Source organism: Ambystoma mexicanum, chromosome 2q, assembly GCF_040938575.1.
Source record: "Ambystoma mexicanum isolate Mex_15411 chromosome 2q, UKY_AmexF1_1, whole genome shotgun sequence".
Classification (NCBI taxonomy): domain Eukaryota; kingdom Metazoa; phylum Chordata; class Amphibia; order Caudata; family Ambystomatidae; genus Ambystoma; species Ambystoma mexicanum.
This window is the reverse complement of record NC_090924.1, coordinates 1,480,847,239-1,480,860,880: the sequence shown is the minus strand read 5'-3', so window position 1 is coordinate 1,480,860,880 and position 13,642 is coordinate 1,480,847,239. Positions and strand designations below refer to the sequence as shown.

Below are 13,642 nucleotides of genomic sequence, written 5' to 3'. Positions count from 1 at the left end.
TGGGCAGCATAAGCCAGAGTCCTCGAGGCAATCATGAGACAATGAGCACACAGGCCCTGGCGTAAGTTATTTAGAAAACATCCTTATGCACAACAGGCAAGTCCCTGGGCCACGTGACTGGCCACGTGGTGGAGCAGGCAATGGTGCACCGTCACGGCGGGAGTCGGGCAGTGTGGGGGCCTTTGCCACGAGGGAGATTAACAGGCACAGACAGTGCATACACTGGGCCACAGAAAGGGACTGCCAGTGTGCTGGGTAAGGCCTCGCTCTGTGTGTGCTGTCTCACACCGTGCAGCATGACATTGTGATTCCCACACTGTGCCTTCTGATGTCTGAGACAGGGTGATGTCTAATGTCACACATAGTGTGCTAACAGCGTACACAGTATGATGTCTAACATTGCACACAGGGTGCTGTATGTATAATGTTGCACACTGTGTGATGATGTGTAAGGCCTGGCTGTGCTATGCATCACTGTGAGAGGGCTACACGTGTGCTGTTTAATGTCTCACACTGGATCCCTGTCTGATTTCCTAATAATCAGGGACTGCACTGTGTATTGCTGCACAGATTGTGCTGCAGCAGGTCCCACACACTGCCAGGCTGTGCTGTGCATCACTGTGAGGTGGCTACACGTGTGCTGTTTAATGTCTCACACTGGATCCCTGTCTGATTTCCTCATAATCAGGGACTGCACTGTGTATTGCTGCACAGATTGTGCTGCAGCAGGTCCCACACACTGCCAGGCTGTGCTGTGCATCACTGTGAGGTGGTTACACGTGTGCTGTTTAATGTCTCAGACTGGATCCCTGTCTGATTTCCTCATAATCAGGGACTGCACTGTGTATTGCTGCACAGATTGTGCTGTGGCAGGTCCCACACACTGCCTGGCTGTGCTGTGCATCACTGTGAGGTGGCTACACGTGTGCTGTTTAATGTCTCAGACTGGATCCCTGTCTGATTTCCTAATAATCAGGGACTGCACTGTGTATTGTTGCACAGATTGTGCTGCAGCAGGTCCCACACACTGCCTGGCTGTGCTGTGCTGTGCATCACTGTGAGAGGGTACACGTGTGCTGTTTAATGTCTCACACGGGTTCCCTGTCTGATTTTTTGATCTCCAGTATGGCACCCAGTGGCTACCGAGCAGGGGTGCGGGCGTGCCCCACACCCCCACAGGCTGTTTTGAGAGCCTGACTGGGACTTTTGTTAGGGGGCCACCTCCCCCGTTTGGCACCTGAATGAGGGTGCCCAATGGGAAAGGTGCCCCACTGAGAGGACAATGTGTGCTGGCAGCAGGACACCTTACCCTTTACAAACCCTGCCAGGACAATGGCCCAAGGAGCCATGTGAGCTAATGGGAGCCATCAGGCGCTGATGGGAGGGAGGGGGCTATTAACAGGGACCTTTGACTCTTTAGAAATGTGCATGGGAGGGCGGGATCAGCCCTGAGGAGGGAGCATACTGCTGCAGGCTTCATGAAGCAATGACTATGGCTTTACCCAAGGGGGATTTGTTGGGCTCACATTAATCTGCAGGATGCTTTTATGACTTTGCATGCAGGATGGGGAGAATGAAACTAAAGCCACCCTCTTATTGCTCAATATAATTCTATGACAATGTACATAGCATATAGTTCGTTTACTATGAAAGGCTAGTTTATTATGTAATGTGCTTTGCTGCCAAAACATTGCTATAAAGTATTATCTAAGCACATAAAATGCAAAGCAAAACCTTAATACACATCTACATCAAGTACACCTGGCAATATGTGGTCAGTTACTTAAATTGCCCACATCCCGGTTTCACCATGGAACCAAAGTGTGTGATCCTGGGCAGATCATGGAATCACACTGTGCGCTATCTGCAGCTCTCTAAGTGATTCCCGCCAGAGCGTGTGTTCATATATCATGCCGTTATTTTAAAAAAGCCTGACTATGGGGCTGGCTCCATATATAACAATAGTGACATTTAGGCGTCGTGCAGCACTACGCTATTTGCCACTTGGCTTCCTTATGGCAACGTATTGTAAAGTCACTTCCAAGGCTGATGACACTCCAGTGATGTCCTTTTCTGTGAAGTCACTTCTGTTGGTGCAATCCACGTGCAAATGAGGAGGTTTGCATGTATGTGGCCCCAGAGCGCCTGGACAGAGCTCTCCAATAGATCCGTTCCCTGCATCTGTCATGATTCTGCAGTTTCTTTGTTGTTTTGTTAAAATGCCACCTGCCACTAATGTTACCAAAAAAGTCGTCTGGTGGTGCAGGGGTGGCCGGTTCTGGGAGCGAATGAGACCCTATGGAATTGCCTGCCCTGCATTTTGTGGGGCAGTAGCAGGCCCCTCCCCCACACTCTTGCAATGCTGGACACCGCCCCGGTGGCACCGTGTGTTGCCGCCTGCCACACTGCTGTCAAAGGTCACGCGAGTGGTGCCACCAGTCCCTGGAAGCCCCAGGGCCGATGTGTCCGGTTGGTCTCTGCTTTGCCGCCATGTTCTCGGGTATTCGGCTCTGGGGTGCTTCGGTGCATGGCTTCTCTGTGCCCAGCGGGGGATCTTCGGCTTATCGCCGAAGCCCTTTCAATTTATTGATAAAACGCACCAGCTTCGAGCTCTGGAGTAGGGAAACAAAAACGAACAAGCCTGTCTTAATGCACAATCACAAGCGGGACCCCTCTGCACACGTCACATCGCAGGAAACCTGTACACATTACACATGCAGCAGTGCCCAGAAAAAAGCAACACAGGGCCTGGCTCCAGTCTGAAGCAGTGCTGAGGTCATCACAGCCATTGCACCCCTTAAAGACGGCATAACATGCAGCTACTATGCAGCAGAGAGGGAAACACCAAGCTCACTCCACGCATAGGAGGAGGGGAGACACCAAGCTCACTCCATGCATAGGAGGACAGGAAACACCAAGCTCACTCCATGCATAGGAGGACAGGAAACACCAAGCTCACTCCATGCATAGGAGGACAGGAAACACCAAGCTCACTCCATGCAAAGGAGGAAAGGAAACACCAATCTCACTCTACACATAGGAGACAGGGAAACATCAAGCTCACTCCATGCATAGGAGGACAGGAAACACCAAGCTCACTCCACGCATAGGAGGATGGGAAACATCAAGCTCACTCCATGCAAAGGAGGAGGGGAGACACCAAGCTCACTCCATGCATAGGAGGATGGGAAACATCAAGCTCACTCCATGCAAAGGAGGAGGGGAGACACCAAGCTCACTCTACACATAGGAGACAGGGAAACATCAAGCTCACTCCATGCATAGGAGGACAGGAAACACCAAGCTCACTCCATGCATAGGAGGACAGGAAACACCAAGCTCACTCCATGCATAGGAGGATGGGAAACATCAAGCTCACTCCATGCAAAGGAGGAAAGGAAATACCAAGCTCACTCTACACATAGGAGACAGGGAAACATCAAGCTCACTCCATGCATAGGAGGACAGGAAACACCAAGCTCACTCCATGCATAGGAGGACAGGAAACACCAAGCTCACTCCATGCAAAGGAGGAAAGGAAACACCAATCTCACTCTACACATAGGAGACAGGTAAACATCAAGCTCACTCCATGCATAGGAGGACAGGAAACACCAAGCTCACTCCACGCATAGGAGGAGGGGAGACACCAAGCTCACTCCATGCATAGGAGGAGGGGAGACACCAAGCTCACTCCATGCATAGGAAGAGGGGAGACACCAAGCTCACTCCACGCATAGGAGGAGGGGAGACACCAAGCTCACTCCACGCATAGGAGGAGGGGAGACACCAAGCTCACTCCACGCATAGGAGGAGGGGAGACACCAAGCTCACTCCATGCAAAGGAGGAAAGGAAATACCAAGCTCACTCTACACATAGGAGACAGGGAAACATCAAGCTCACTCCATGCATAGGAGGACAGGAAACACCAAGCTCACTCCATGCATAGGAGGACAGGAAACACCAAGCTCACTCCATGCATAGGAGGACAGGAAACACCAAGCTCACTCCATGCAAAGGAGGAAAGGAAACACCAATCTCACTCTACACATAGGAGACAGGTAAACATCAAGCTCACTCCATGCATAGGAGGACAGGAAACACCAAGCTCACTCCACGCATAGGAGGAGGGGAGACACCAAGCTCACTCCATGCATAGGAGGAGGGGAGACACCAAGCTCACTCCATGCATAGGAAGAGGGGAGACACCAAGCTCACTCCACGCATAGGAGGAGGGGAGACACCAAGCTCACTCCACGCATAGGAGGAGGGGAGACACCAAGCTCACTCCACGCATAGGAGGAGGGGAGACACCAAGCTCACTCCACGCATAGGAGGAGGGGTGACACCAAGCTCACTCCACGCATAGGAGGAGGGGAGACACCAAGCTCACTCCACGCATAGGAGGAGGGGAGACACCAAGCTCACTCCACGCATAGGAGGAGGGGAGACACCAAGCTCACTCCACGCATAGGAGGAGGGGAGACACCGAGCTCACTCCATGCATAGGAGGATGGGAAACATCAAGCTCACTCCATGCATAGGAGGACAGGAAACACCAAGCTCACTCCATGCAAAGGAGGAAAGGAAACACCAATCTCACTCTACACATAGGAGACAGGGAAACATCAAGCTCTCTCCACGCATAGGAGGATGAGGAAACACCAAGCTCACTCCATGCATAGGAGGACAGGAAACACCAATCTCACTCTACACATAGGAGACAGGGAAACACCAAGCTCACTCCATGCAAAGGAGGAAAGGAAACACCAATCTCACTCTACACATAGGAGACAGGGAAACATCAAGCTCTCTCCACGCATAGGAGGATGAGGAAACACCAAGCTCACTCCATGTATGGGAGGACTGGAAACACATACACATGGAGAGATAGAGATATAAAAGGAGGTTTTGATCGCACAAAGAAGAATATGAAAGAAGCTTAATAAGGAGTTTATATACGTCTGCATGTAGTGGGGGTTGGGAGTTTGTTCCGACTTTGCAGTTAGCAGCAGCGCAATGAATTTTAGGTAGCTGTGACATTCTGGTTTTAGCCTTGGGGGTTGATGGAGTAAAAATGAGTCATCCAGTAGAAGGTCAGCTTGTGAACAGGACGACAGTTTATGGTTTAACAGTTCCGCAAGGAACAGATGTAACCTTGCTCATTGCATTGAAGGCGCGTAGAGGGGATTGACCATTTGCTTGGGCCAGCAGTTAAGATGGGGCCCGAGTTCTAGGTATCCAGCATTGAATTGTTTTCATAGGCCAGGGTGAAACTAGAGGCTGTACACCCTGGAATAGTGGTTGTATAAATTAGAATGTCTTAAGAGGAGCCCGGAGTCTGGGGCGAAAGAAATCGCAGTCAGTAGTTCAAAGAAAACCTGTTTGTTCAGGCCTTCCTCGAATTTCTACAATATTCAAGCGGACCATGTGCAATCACACATAAAGTTAAATGTTCTAGGCCAGTTGTTACTGAGTTATGAATTATGTTATATGTGAATGTTTCATTGTACCATGATATCATGACCTACCACATACCAATCCCCAGCAAAGGCGGACTTCGAATATGATCTGAAGATGGTTGCAAAGATTGTTGATGGTTGCAAAGATTGTTGATGACCAATGAGAAAGAATGAATTTGGAAAAGATGGAAGTTCTTTGTAAATGTTTTGTCCAATCATGTTTGTGGGGTGGGTGGTAATAAAATATCTGGGAGTGTTTTAACTGTTGCTAAAATGTACGCAAATGTATCAATTGATATAGTTTGTTGAGACTTTGGTTGGTTTGGTTCCACGGGATGATCCAACTGCTCCCCAGATTTTTGTACAATAAACCTTGCTTGACATGAAAAGCGTGCACTCGTTCCTCAGGTGGTAGACCTAGTTTGGGCTTAAGTGATTAAGGGTCTGCCTCTTGTCTCAGGAGGAAAGCTCAGGGGCAACATGCTAACCTTGGAAGCAATATGACACGGAGCAACACAGGTTTGATCCCTGGGTCGATGCTTAGAAACCGCCGGGTATTAAGCGCGTTATAAATAACCTATCATATCATACAAATTTGATGACCACGAAGGGACCCCTGGCTTTTCAAGACATAGGGGATCTTTTGTCCTTACTAATTGGCTGCCACACCTCAATGCACGTACCAGTCTTCCATGCACAGTGAAAAAGAGAGGTTGCCGAACACCATATTGGTTAAGGGTATGTCTGCTCCCAGAGGCGTGGTGCCGTGGTCCAGCAGTGCAGAACGAATTGACGGAGCACCACATTGGAGCAATTCGGGTCATGTGAGTGTACTTTTGGAGGTAAAGCAAGGAGGTAAAAAGGGTTGTTTTCTTTTGTTTTAAGGAGTTTCTGTAAGGGTGGAATTGAAATACAGGGGTTTGAAATGAGTCAAAATTTGCAGGGATTGGAAATGCGGATGCTTTGATGGAGTGATTGAACTGTTCTGTGTTGTAAATTCGTAGAACATATTTTTTAAACCTAGTTTGTTATTGGAGAGGTGTGAGGTAGTATCCTACCCTGCACGCCCAGTGCGAGACTTGTCCTGATATCCTTTAGTTTGTTTGTCTGGTTGGCTGGAGCCCTCACCTGAAGGTGGGGTGGTACCTTAGGGTAAGTCCAACCATAGATACATTTCTGAAGTGGACCCTTGACGTTCTCTGCTATTGGCTGGCCGGGCAGAGCCCTCGCCTCGGTCTTCTTGGTTTGTCGAAGTAGTGAAGGGGAAACTTCCTGTAGTGAGGAAAAGACGATCTTGTACTAGAGAAAAAGAGAGAGAAGCGAGAGCAGCGGTGCTGTAGTGGAAAGCATTGCACCGCTCCTATGCTCCAGTGGTGGGAATATTTCCGCAATATTGGCCAGCGGAGTGTTTTTAGCTAAGATGCCTTCTTCTTTGTATGAATGAAAAGAATTGAAGAAAACAGTGGAGCAAGGTAATTGTGATATAGACGAGTATGGTGAGTGTGAAGCACGACTAAGGAATTTGGTAAAGGTAAAAAGGGAGTTTTTTTGTGCCGCGGCTTTGGGTCTGTGTCAGGTTTTTTGTGAAACTATTTTTGGATAACTTGGGTTGGGGTATAGAGACTCAGATCAATCTTTTGTGCCATGTGCTGCCCAGCTACAAGGGGAACATCTTGAAGTACCATAGAGAATGGTTACAGGAACGGTTACAGGAAAGTAAGGCTAAAATGACCAATTCCTGCCCTACACAGGGATTCTGGAGAATGTCCATACCTTCATGAATGCAAAGCATAAGGGCTTGAAACTAGAGATGCGGCCAAATGTCTTAGAATTTTGGCAAATGAAGTAAAAAGGCTTGAAGGGCCATGGTGATCGGGGAAGAAGGGTAAAAAAAGTAAGGTGCAGGAGTTCCCGAGCTCGTACCTTCATTTTCCCCAGAGGCTACTCAGTTGGTTATGAGATGGATACAATTAGTGCCTCAGTCAGCTGCGATTTCTAGAAATTGGGATCTCGAAGGAAGTGGAAAAATAACTCCTTCAATGGTTAGGGCTACAGAGAGATTACAAACGGAGAGCAAGAAGGGATTAACACCCGACTGCTAGATTAGCAAATTGATTAAGGGTGGAGGAACGAGAGGGAGTGAGATCGCTAGCTAGAAGAGGGTGGCGGAACGAGAGGGAGTGAGATTGGTAGCTAGAAGAGTGGATAGAGCACCACGAAAGAGGGAGAAGGAGGATGGGCTGTGGGAAGTGATGGAGACGCAAGAGTGGGGGAAAATGAATAAAGCACTGAGGCTAGCAGAGGAAGAGATAGTGCTGCTGCAATGGCAAAGAAATGAAGAGCGGGAAAAGGAGGGAAGACAGATAAAGGCTGTAGAAGTAAGGTGGAAGCATGGGCAGGTCCTTGTGAGGCTAGATAAATCAGTTATTAGAAACTCTGAGTTGGACATGGAAGACAAGGATTTTCACACAAGTACAGTGGTTGAGCAGGGAGGACGGGACCCTGCACCTTATGGTAGTGTTGATTATGCTTCTGTGCCCATAGAAGGGCGAAGGGATGTGGTAGCTGGAGTAGACGATGAAGAGGAAGATGATTCGGATGTTGAGTAAGGAGAGCAGCGTGTAGCCACCCTACCATCCTCTCCAGTACCAGCAATAAGTAATACACCATGGAATCATAGGATGTGCCAGGGTCCTCGCATGGCCGTAACAGGTAGTAGGGGAGAGATGGGGAAGGCCCAGTTAAATAAGGTGTAACTCAGTTTTGTTACTCCAGAAGGTTCAAGGAAGGGCGTATTATGTCCCGTGGTCACACGTGGACCAGAATAACCTGATGAAGATACTCCCTTCGCTCACTGCAGGAGCGTGGATGTGGATTTATGCACTGGAGAAACATACTACCGGTGTCAAGTTGGCCACAGGAGACATGAAAATCCTATTTGCAGCTCGGAAGAGGGAGCGGTCAGATGAGCTTTGGAAAATAGTGGAATATCTGGGATTTCAGTTAGACACAAGCACCCATGACGGAGCAGTGTTCAAAAATTATAGGACAAAGGTTTGGGGGCCCTGCGAGTTATGTATCTGGATACACCGGACATACATTCAATATAAATGGAGACAGTGAAATTGAAGCATGATCCTGTCGCACACATCCAGTTAATTCAGGAGATGTGGAGAGCAAATACAGGTGAAGGGTGGGATCGAAGCGTGGTAATCTTTTATCACATTCCCTAAGGAGTCCAGCATGATTTAGGGAAGGTGGTAGGAATGGAGGCCAAGAGTTGGCCAGAGATTTAAGCACACATTGTGCACTTTTGCAGAAGAAGACAAGAAATAGAGAGGGAAATTGCAGAGCAAGCATTAAAATTAGAGGCTAAATCTAGTTCAAAAGCTATTGGCAATAAACTGTTTATAAGGGTCAGTAATCACAAATTCGATGGAGGGACAGCAGGGAGAATTGAGGCAACATGGACACAGTGAACCAGATGTGACACAGGGGTAGGTCGATGGACGGGTATGTTCGGGGTTCAAGGCCAATGAGAGGGGTATGGGAGGATTTCCGCAAGGAAGTGCGTCATTTGGCAGGTTCAGAGGAATGGGTCATTGGTTCAAAGGGCCAATGGGAAACAGTTATGGAGGGTTTATGGGATTCAGTGTTGGTCGTGTGGAAAGCTGGGACATGTGTCACAGGATTGTCGTGAACGGCCACAGTACTCTAACATGGGAGCTAAAGAGATGCAAGCCCCAACCCTGCCATTTGCCCTGGGCTCTGTGCAATCGCAGCAGGCATGGTTTGAACAGAACCCAGCAACTTTGGCTACAAAAACCTTCGGGATCCCACCAACCATGCCATCACAGGCATCGTTGCAGACATGGGACAAGAATCCTTTACCCCAAGGAACAGTTATGCAAAACACTGGAGTGAGTGTTTTCAGGTAAAACCCTTTTGCTCTCCCCAGTGCTGATATGTACCAGGAGTAGGACAGCCCACAGGGTTCACTGATGTATCCAGTACTGTCCGTTACCACTGATCCAGAAGAGGAACCCCGGATAGGTGTGCAGGTAGGTGACCGGATGTTCTCATTCATGGTCAACACAGGGACTACAATATCTTGCATTAAGGAAGGTGAGTTCCTCTTGTCAAGCAAAATGCTAGACACACAGGGATTATCTGGGGCTATCCTGTTGGTGCCTTATACTGAAGATCTTCATATCAAGGCAGGCACTCAAAATGTATCTGCCCTTTTGTTGCATTGTACGGACATCTTAGTGAATCTTTTGGGAAGGGACATCTTGAGTAAGCTACAGTTGTCGATTGCCTTCACGGACAAAAGGTATTGTATGCTCGGCTCCAGGGCTGTATCCGGTAAGAGAAGCAGCTCGTTTTCAGGCCTATTGTAGCAACAGCGCAATTAGGGAGTTCCCATACATACAGCATTGTTTCTTTCTGGGGGGATGGTTTTGTTGAGTTGGGTTCTGGGGATCCGAAATCAGACTTGGCGGGTAACGTTTGAGTTTATATTTCGGCCTGAAGTGCCGTAGTAAGTAACGCTAGGTGACATTGTTATGATTCTCTTACAGGCTGTAGTGATCAAGAAGAACAGGGTGGTTCTCTCAGGCACAGATGAGGAAGGCAGAGATACGCAGGTTCGGGGTTCCCCGTTCCTTCGCTGGCGCCTGCCATGGCGTCTGCAGGAGGGAGCTTGCAGACGCCGGCTGCAGGACGCTGCGCGCAGAAAGTCACTTCTGCGATCATTGAGATCTAAACAGCGCTCGCGTGTCGCGCTTGCGGGTCACGTGACGTGATCATCCGTCTCACTCGCGGATCATGTGACGTGGAAGCACCTGCTACTTAAGCGCTGAACTTTCGCAGTTCCGCGCTTCACAGCTGTTCTTTGGAGGACTCTGTAGGGCGTACGATTACCTTGTGTCTCTCGGCTCTCGACTCTTAGACTGCTACACGGATTTGCTTTGGTCACGTCCTTTGGCTCTGTTTTGCTGGATCAATTGAACTCGGAACGCTTTTTGGACTGCCTCGGATTACCCTGAATGGACTTGGGCATTTTTTCTCTTCACTGCATTACGTTACCAAGTACTTTGGATTCTGGTTCCTTTCACTCGTTTCATTAGTTACAGGAGGGCAGGCTGGGTCCATACCCAGTCTACTGTTCTTCTCCCTATTATCATTGGGGAAACCAGCTCACGTGACCCTCCACGGAATTATCACCCAGCATAGGATTCAGGGCCCCATCACCCATCAGCTTAGGTAAGCACTGCTCTTTATCCTGTTTGTTTTCTTGTACTGTACTCATTTGATTGCTAATAAAGGTTTTCCTTTGCAGCTGCCTTGGGGTTCGACATTCCGTGGTTCCGGACTTCAAGAACTACCCACCTGTGGCCTCAATGATCGCATAGGGAGTAATCTTGTATTCTCTCTCTGTGGTACTTGGGGACGGAGGTATCATACTCTTCACGACAATCAAGCAACCTGACATGATCATAGTGATATATGGTTAGACATGTACATGTTGTACATTTATATGTAACTGATGATAGGTTTATGAATACACTTAGAAGATTAGCAGGAAATGCAGTTAGCACTCACGAGAGGTGAGTGTGGTGTTAATCATGTGAATAGCGTGGTTTTCATGGCCTTGCAGAATGCTATGAGTGAGTTTTCAGTTCGAAGAGTTGGTGGTAGGGCATTCCAGTGTAAGGATGCTAGGTATGGGAAGATAGCGCCACCTGCTCTGACTCTTTTTACCATGGGCATGGTCAGCATGTTTGCGTAGGGTCTTCTTATTGGCCTTGTGGAGGTAGAGGGGTGGATTCTTTGCGATAGGTAGGCAGGTGTGGAGAGGTGGATGCACTTATAGGTAAGTGTAAGGGCTTTGACTATAACCCGTTCCTTTATTGGGAGCCAGTGGGCTAATTTTCTGGCGGCCGTGATGTGTTTTCTTTTGGAGATGCCTTGGGCTGCACAAAGAGCGCTGTTCTGGATGACTTGCAGTTTTGTGAGGTTTTTTGTGGATGTCCCTAAGAGGAGTATATTGCAGTAGTCGGGCCTTGAGCCGGTGACAGCTCTGGCTATGTTGGTGCAATTCTCCTTGGAGAGGAATGGCCTAGCTGCGCTAATGAGCTTGGCATGATACGCTGCTGAGGAGGCGATTGCGTTAACTTTTTGGACTCCAGATAGACCCCCAGAGTATTCACTGTGTCAGATACTGGGATCCTGATGGAGTCAATGGTGAAATGGCTAAACTGAGTGTCAAGATTGTTGAGTGTGTCCGTGGATCCTCCAAGAAGGAGTTCTGTCTTGTTCGAGTTGAGGCATAGTCCTTTGGCTGCCATCCATGTCTGGATGGTGTAATAGATGTTGTTGAGTGTTGGGGAGTCTGTGTCATAGTTGCCTGTGAGAGTGAGGAGCATCTAGGTATCGTCCGCGTAGTTGGTGTAGGAGATACCCAGGGCATCAAGAATGAGGAAGAGGGGGTGTGTAAAGATGTTATAGAGGGTTGGAGAGAGGCATGAGCCTTGAGGCACCCTACATAGCATGTTAGTGGGTGAGGCGGCGGCTAAGTCAGAGAACACTTGCATGGCCCTACCTTGCAAGAGGCAGGTGAGCCAAGCAGTGGCGTTGGGATAGAATTTGGCTGTTGACGTGAGGTGGTGGCATAGGACATTATGGTCCACCAAGTCAAATGCTGCAGAGAGGTCAAGTAGCAGGAGAAGGGCTGGTTTGCCTAGGACTCTGGCGTCATCCATCTGGTTTTTGATGTCTAATAGGGAGGTTTCTGTTTCGTGCCGAGGGCGGAAGCCGGATTGGCGCAGCTCTAGGAAACTGTTCTCTTCGATGAATTGTTGCACCTGCAGGTAGGCTGCTTTGTCCAATATTTTGAGTAAGAATGGGATGGTGGTGATGGCCCTGTAGTTGTTAGGAGATGTGGGGTCGAGCGTGGGTTTTTTAATAGGGGGCAGACCCAAGATTCCTTGAGGCAGGAGGCATTGACGAAGGCTGTCAGGAATGGGGCTAGAGTGTCAGTACAGTCCTTGATAATTGCGGCAGGGCATGAGTCACCTTTACAGTTGGATGGCTTTAAGGTTTTCATACGGTTGATCATATCTTGATCATATCCTGCTCCTTAATAGCCTTGAATGAAAAAAGGGGGGGAGGTTTCAGGGCAGGGTATACGGGTGGGGATAGGTGTATTAGTAAGCAAGTGTTGGGTAGTTAGGATTTTAGTTTGGCGCGAGTTCAGCTTGTTGGGCATGGCTGTTTGGATTTTGTCACACCACGCCTTGTCTTTAGTGCAGTTTTGGGGGGCTGGGGCCTGGGTCTCTAGTTCTCTGAAGATAGAGAACATTTCTTTCATGTTGGATTTGGCATCAGAGATTCTGGATTCTAAGGAGTTCGCTTTGGCGCAAGTAATTGCTTTTTTGTACTTTTTTGAGCGGGAGTTAAAGTCAAGTTTGTCTACATCAGAGTGGGAGGTTTGCCAGCGTGTTAGAGCTGCCTGTTTTTTCGTGCAGAGTTCGAGGAGGTCAGGGGTGAACCAGGCATTAGAATGGCTGGTGGGTTTGGTTTTGCGGGGCTTGAGCGGGGCAATGGAATTGACTGCTGATTTGATGGCGATGTCATAGGATAGGGCAAGGGCCTCTGAGTCGGTGGAGAATGGTGGTCTGAAAGTAGGGCGCTGGAGGAACGGAAGTATCCTTTCTTTAGTACGTTGGCGGGCACTTCTTGTGAGAGCTGGGGGTAAAGTGGTGTAGGGGTGCAGGGGTGAGCGGTAGTTCTGGTGGTGGGGATGCTAAATGTGATAATATGGTGGTCAGACCAGGGGGTGGGGGCATTGCCAGTGATGGTGTTGCTAAATCCTAAGATCTCAAGGGCTGAGTTAAGCGATTTGGCTGCTGGGTCTTTATTGTCATTAAGGCCTAGGTTGAGGTTGCCAAGTAGGATGACTTTGGAGGGATTCTTTAGGTTGTCTGCAAGGAAGTGAGCGAGGGAGGCCTGGAATTCACCTATGGGACCTGGTGGGCGGTAGACAAGGTGCATTGGGATAGTGCAGTGATGTGAGAGGTGGAGTTTCAGTTCGAGGTAATCACTGTTGTTGTTCATGTTTTTGTTGATCTTCCTGATGGAGAGGGAGTCTTTAGCTATCAGAGCTACGCCGCCACCT

General features: G+C 48.8%; 1 protein-coding gene across 3 annotated transcripts in view; it reads right to left on the bottom strand.

Moving 5' to 3' along the window:
* Positions 1-1,636: 1,636 nt before the first annotated feature.
* LOC138570300 (NACHT, LRR and PYD domains-containing protein 3-like) overlaps positions 1,637-13,642 on the bottom strand; it is a 348,872-nt gene continuing 336,866 nt past the window's right edge. For all 3 annotated transcript variants that reach the window (XM_069649073.1, XM_069649074.1, XM_069649075.1), the window contains exon 9: positions 1,637-2,612. In XM_069649073.1, coding sequence (XP_069505174.1) covers positions 2,562-2,612 — 51 coding nt within the window. In that variant the 3' untranslated portion in view covers positions 1,637-2,561. The remainder of the gene's footprint in view (positions 2,613-13,642) is intronic.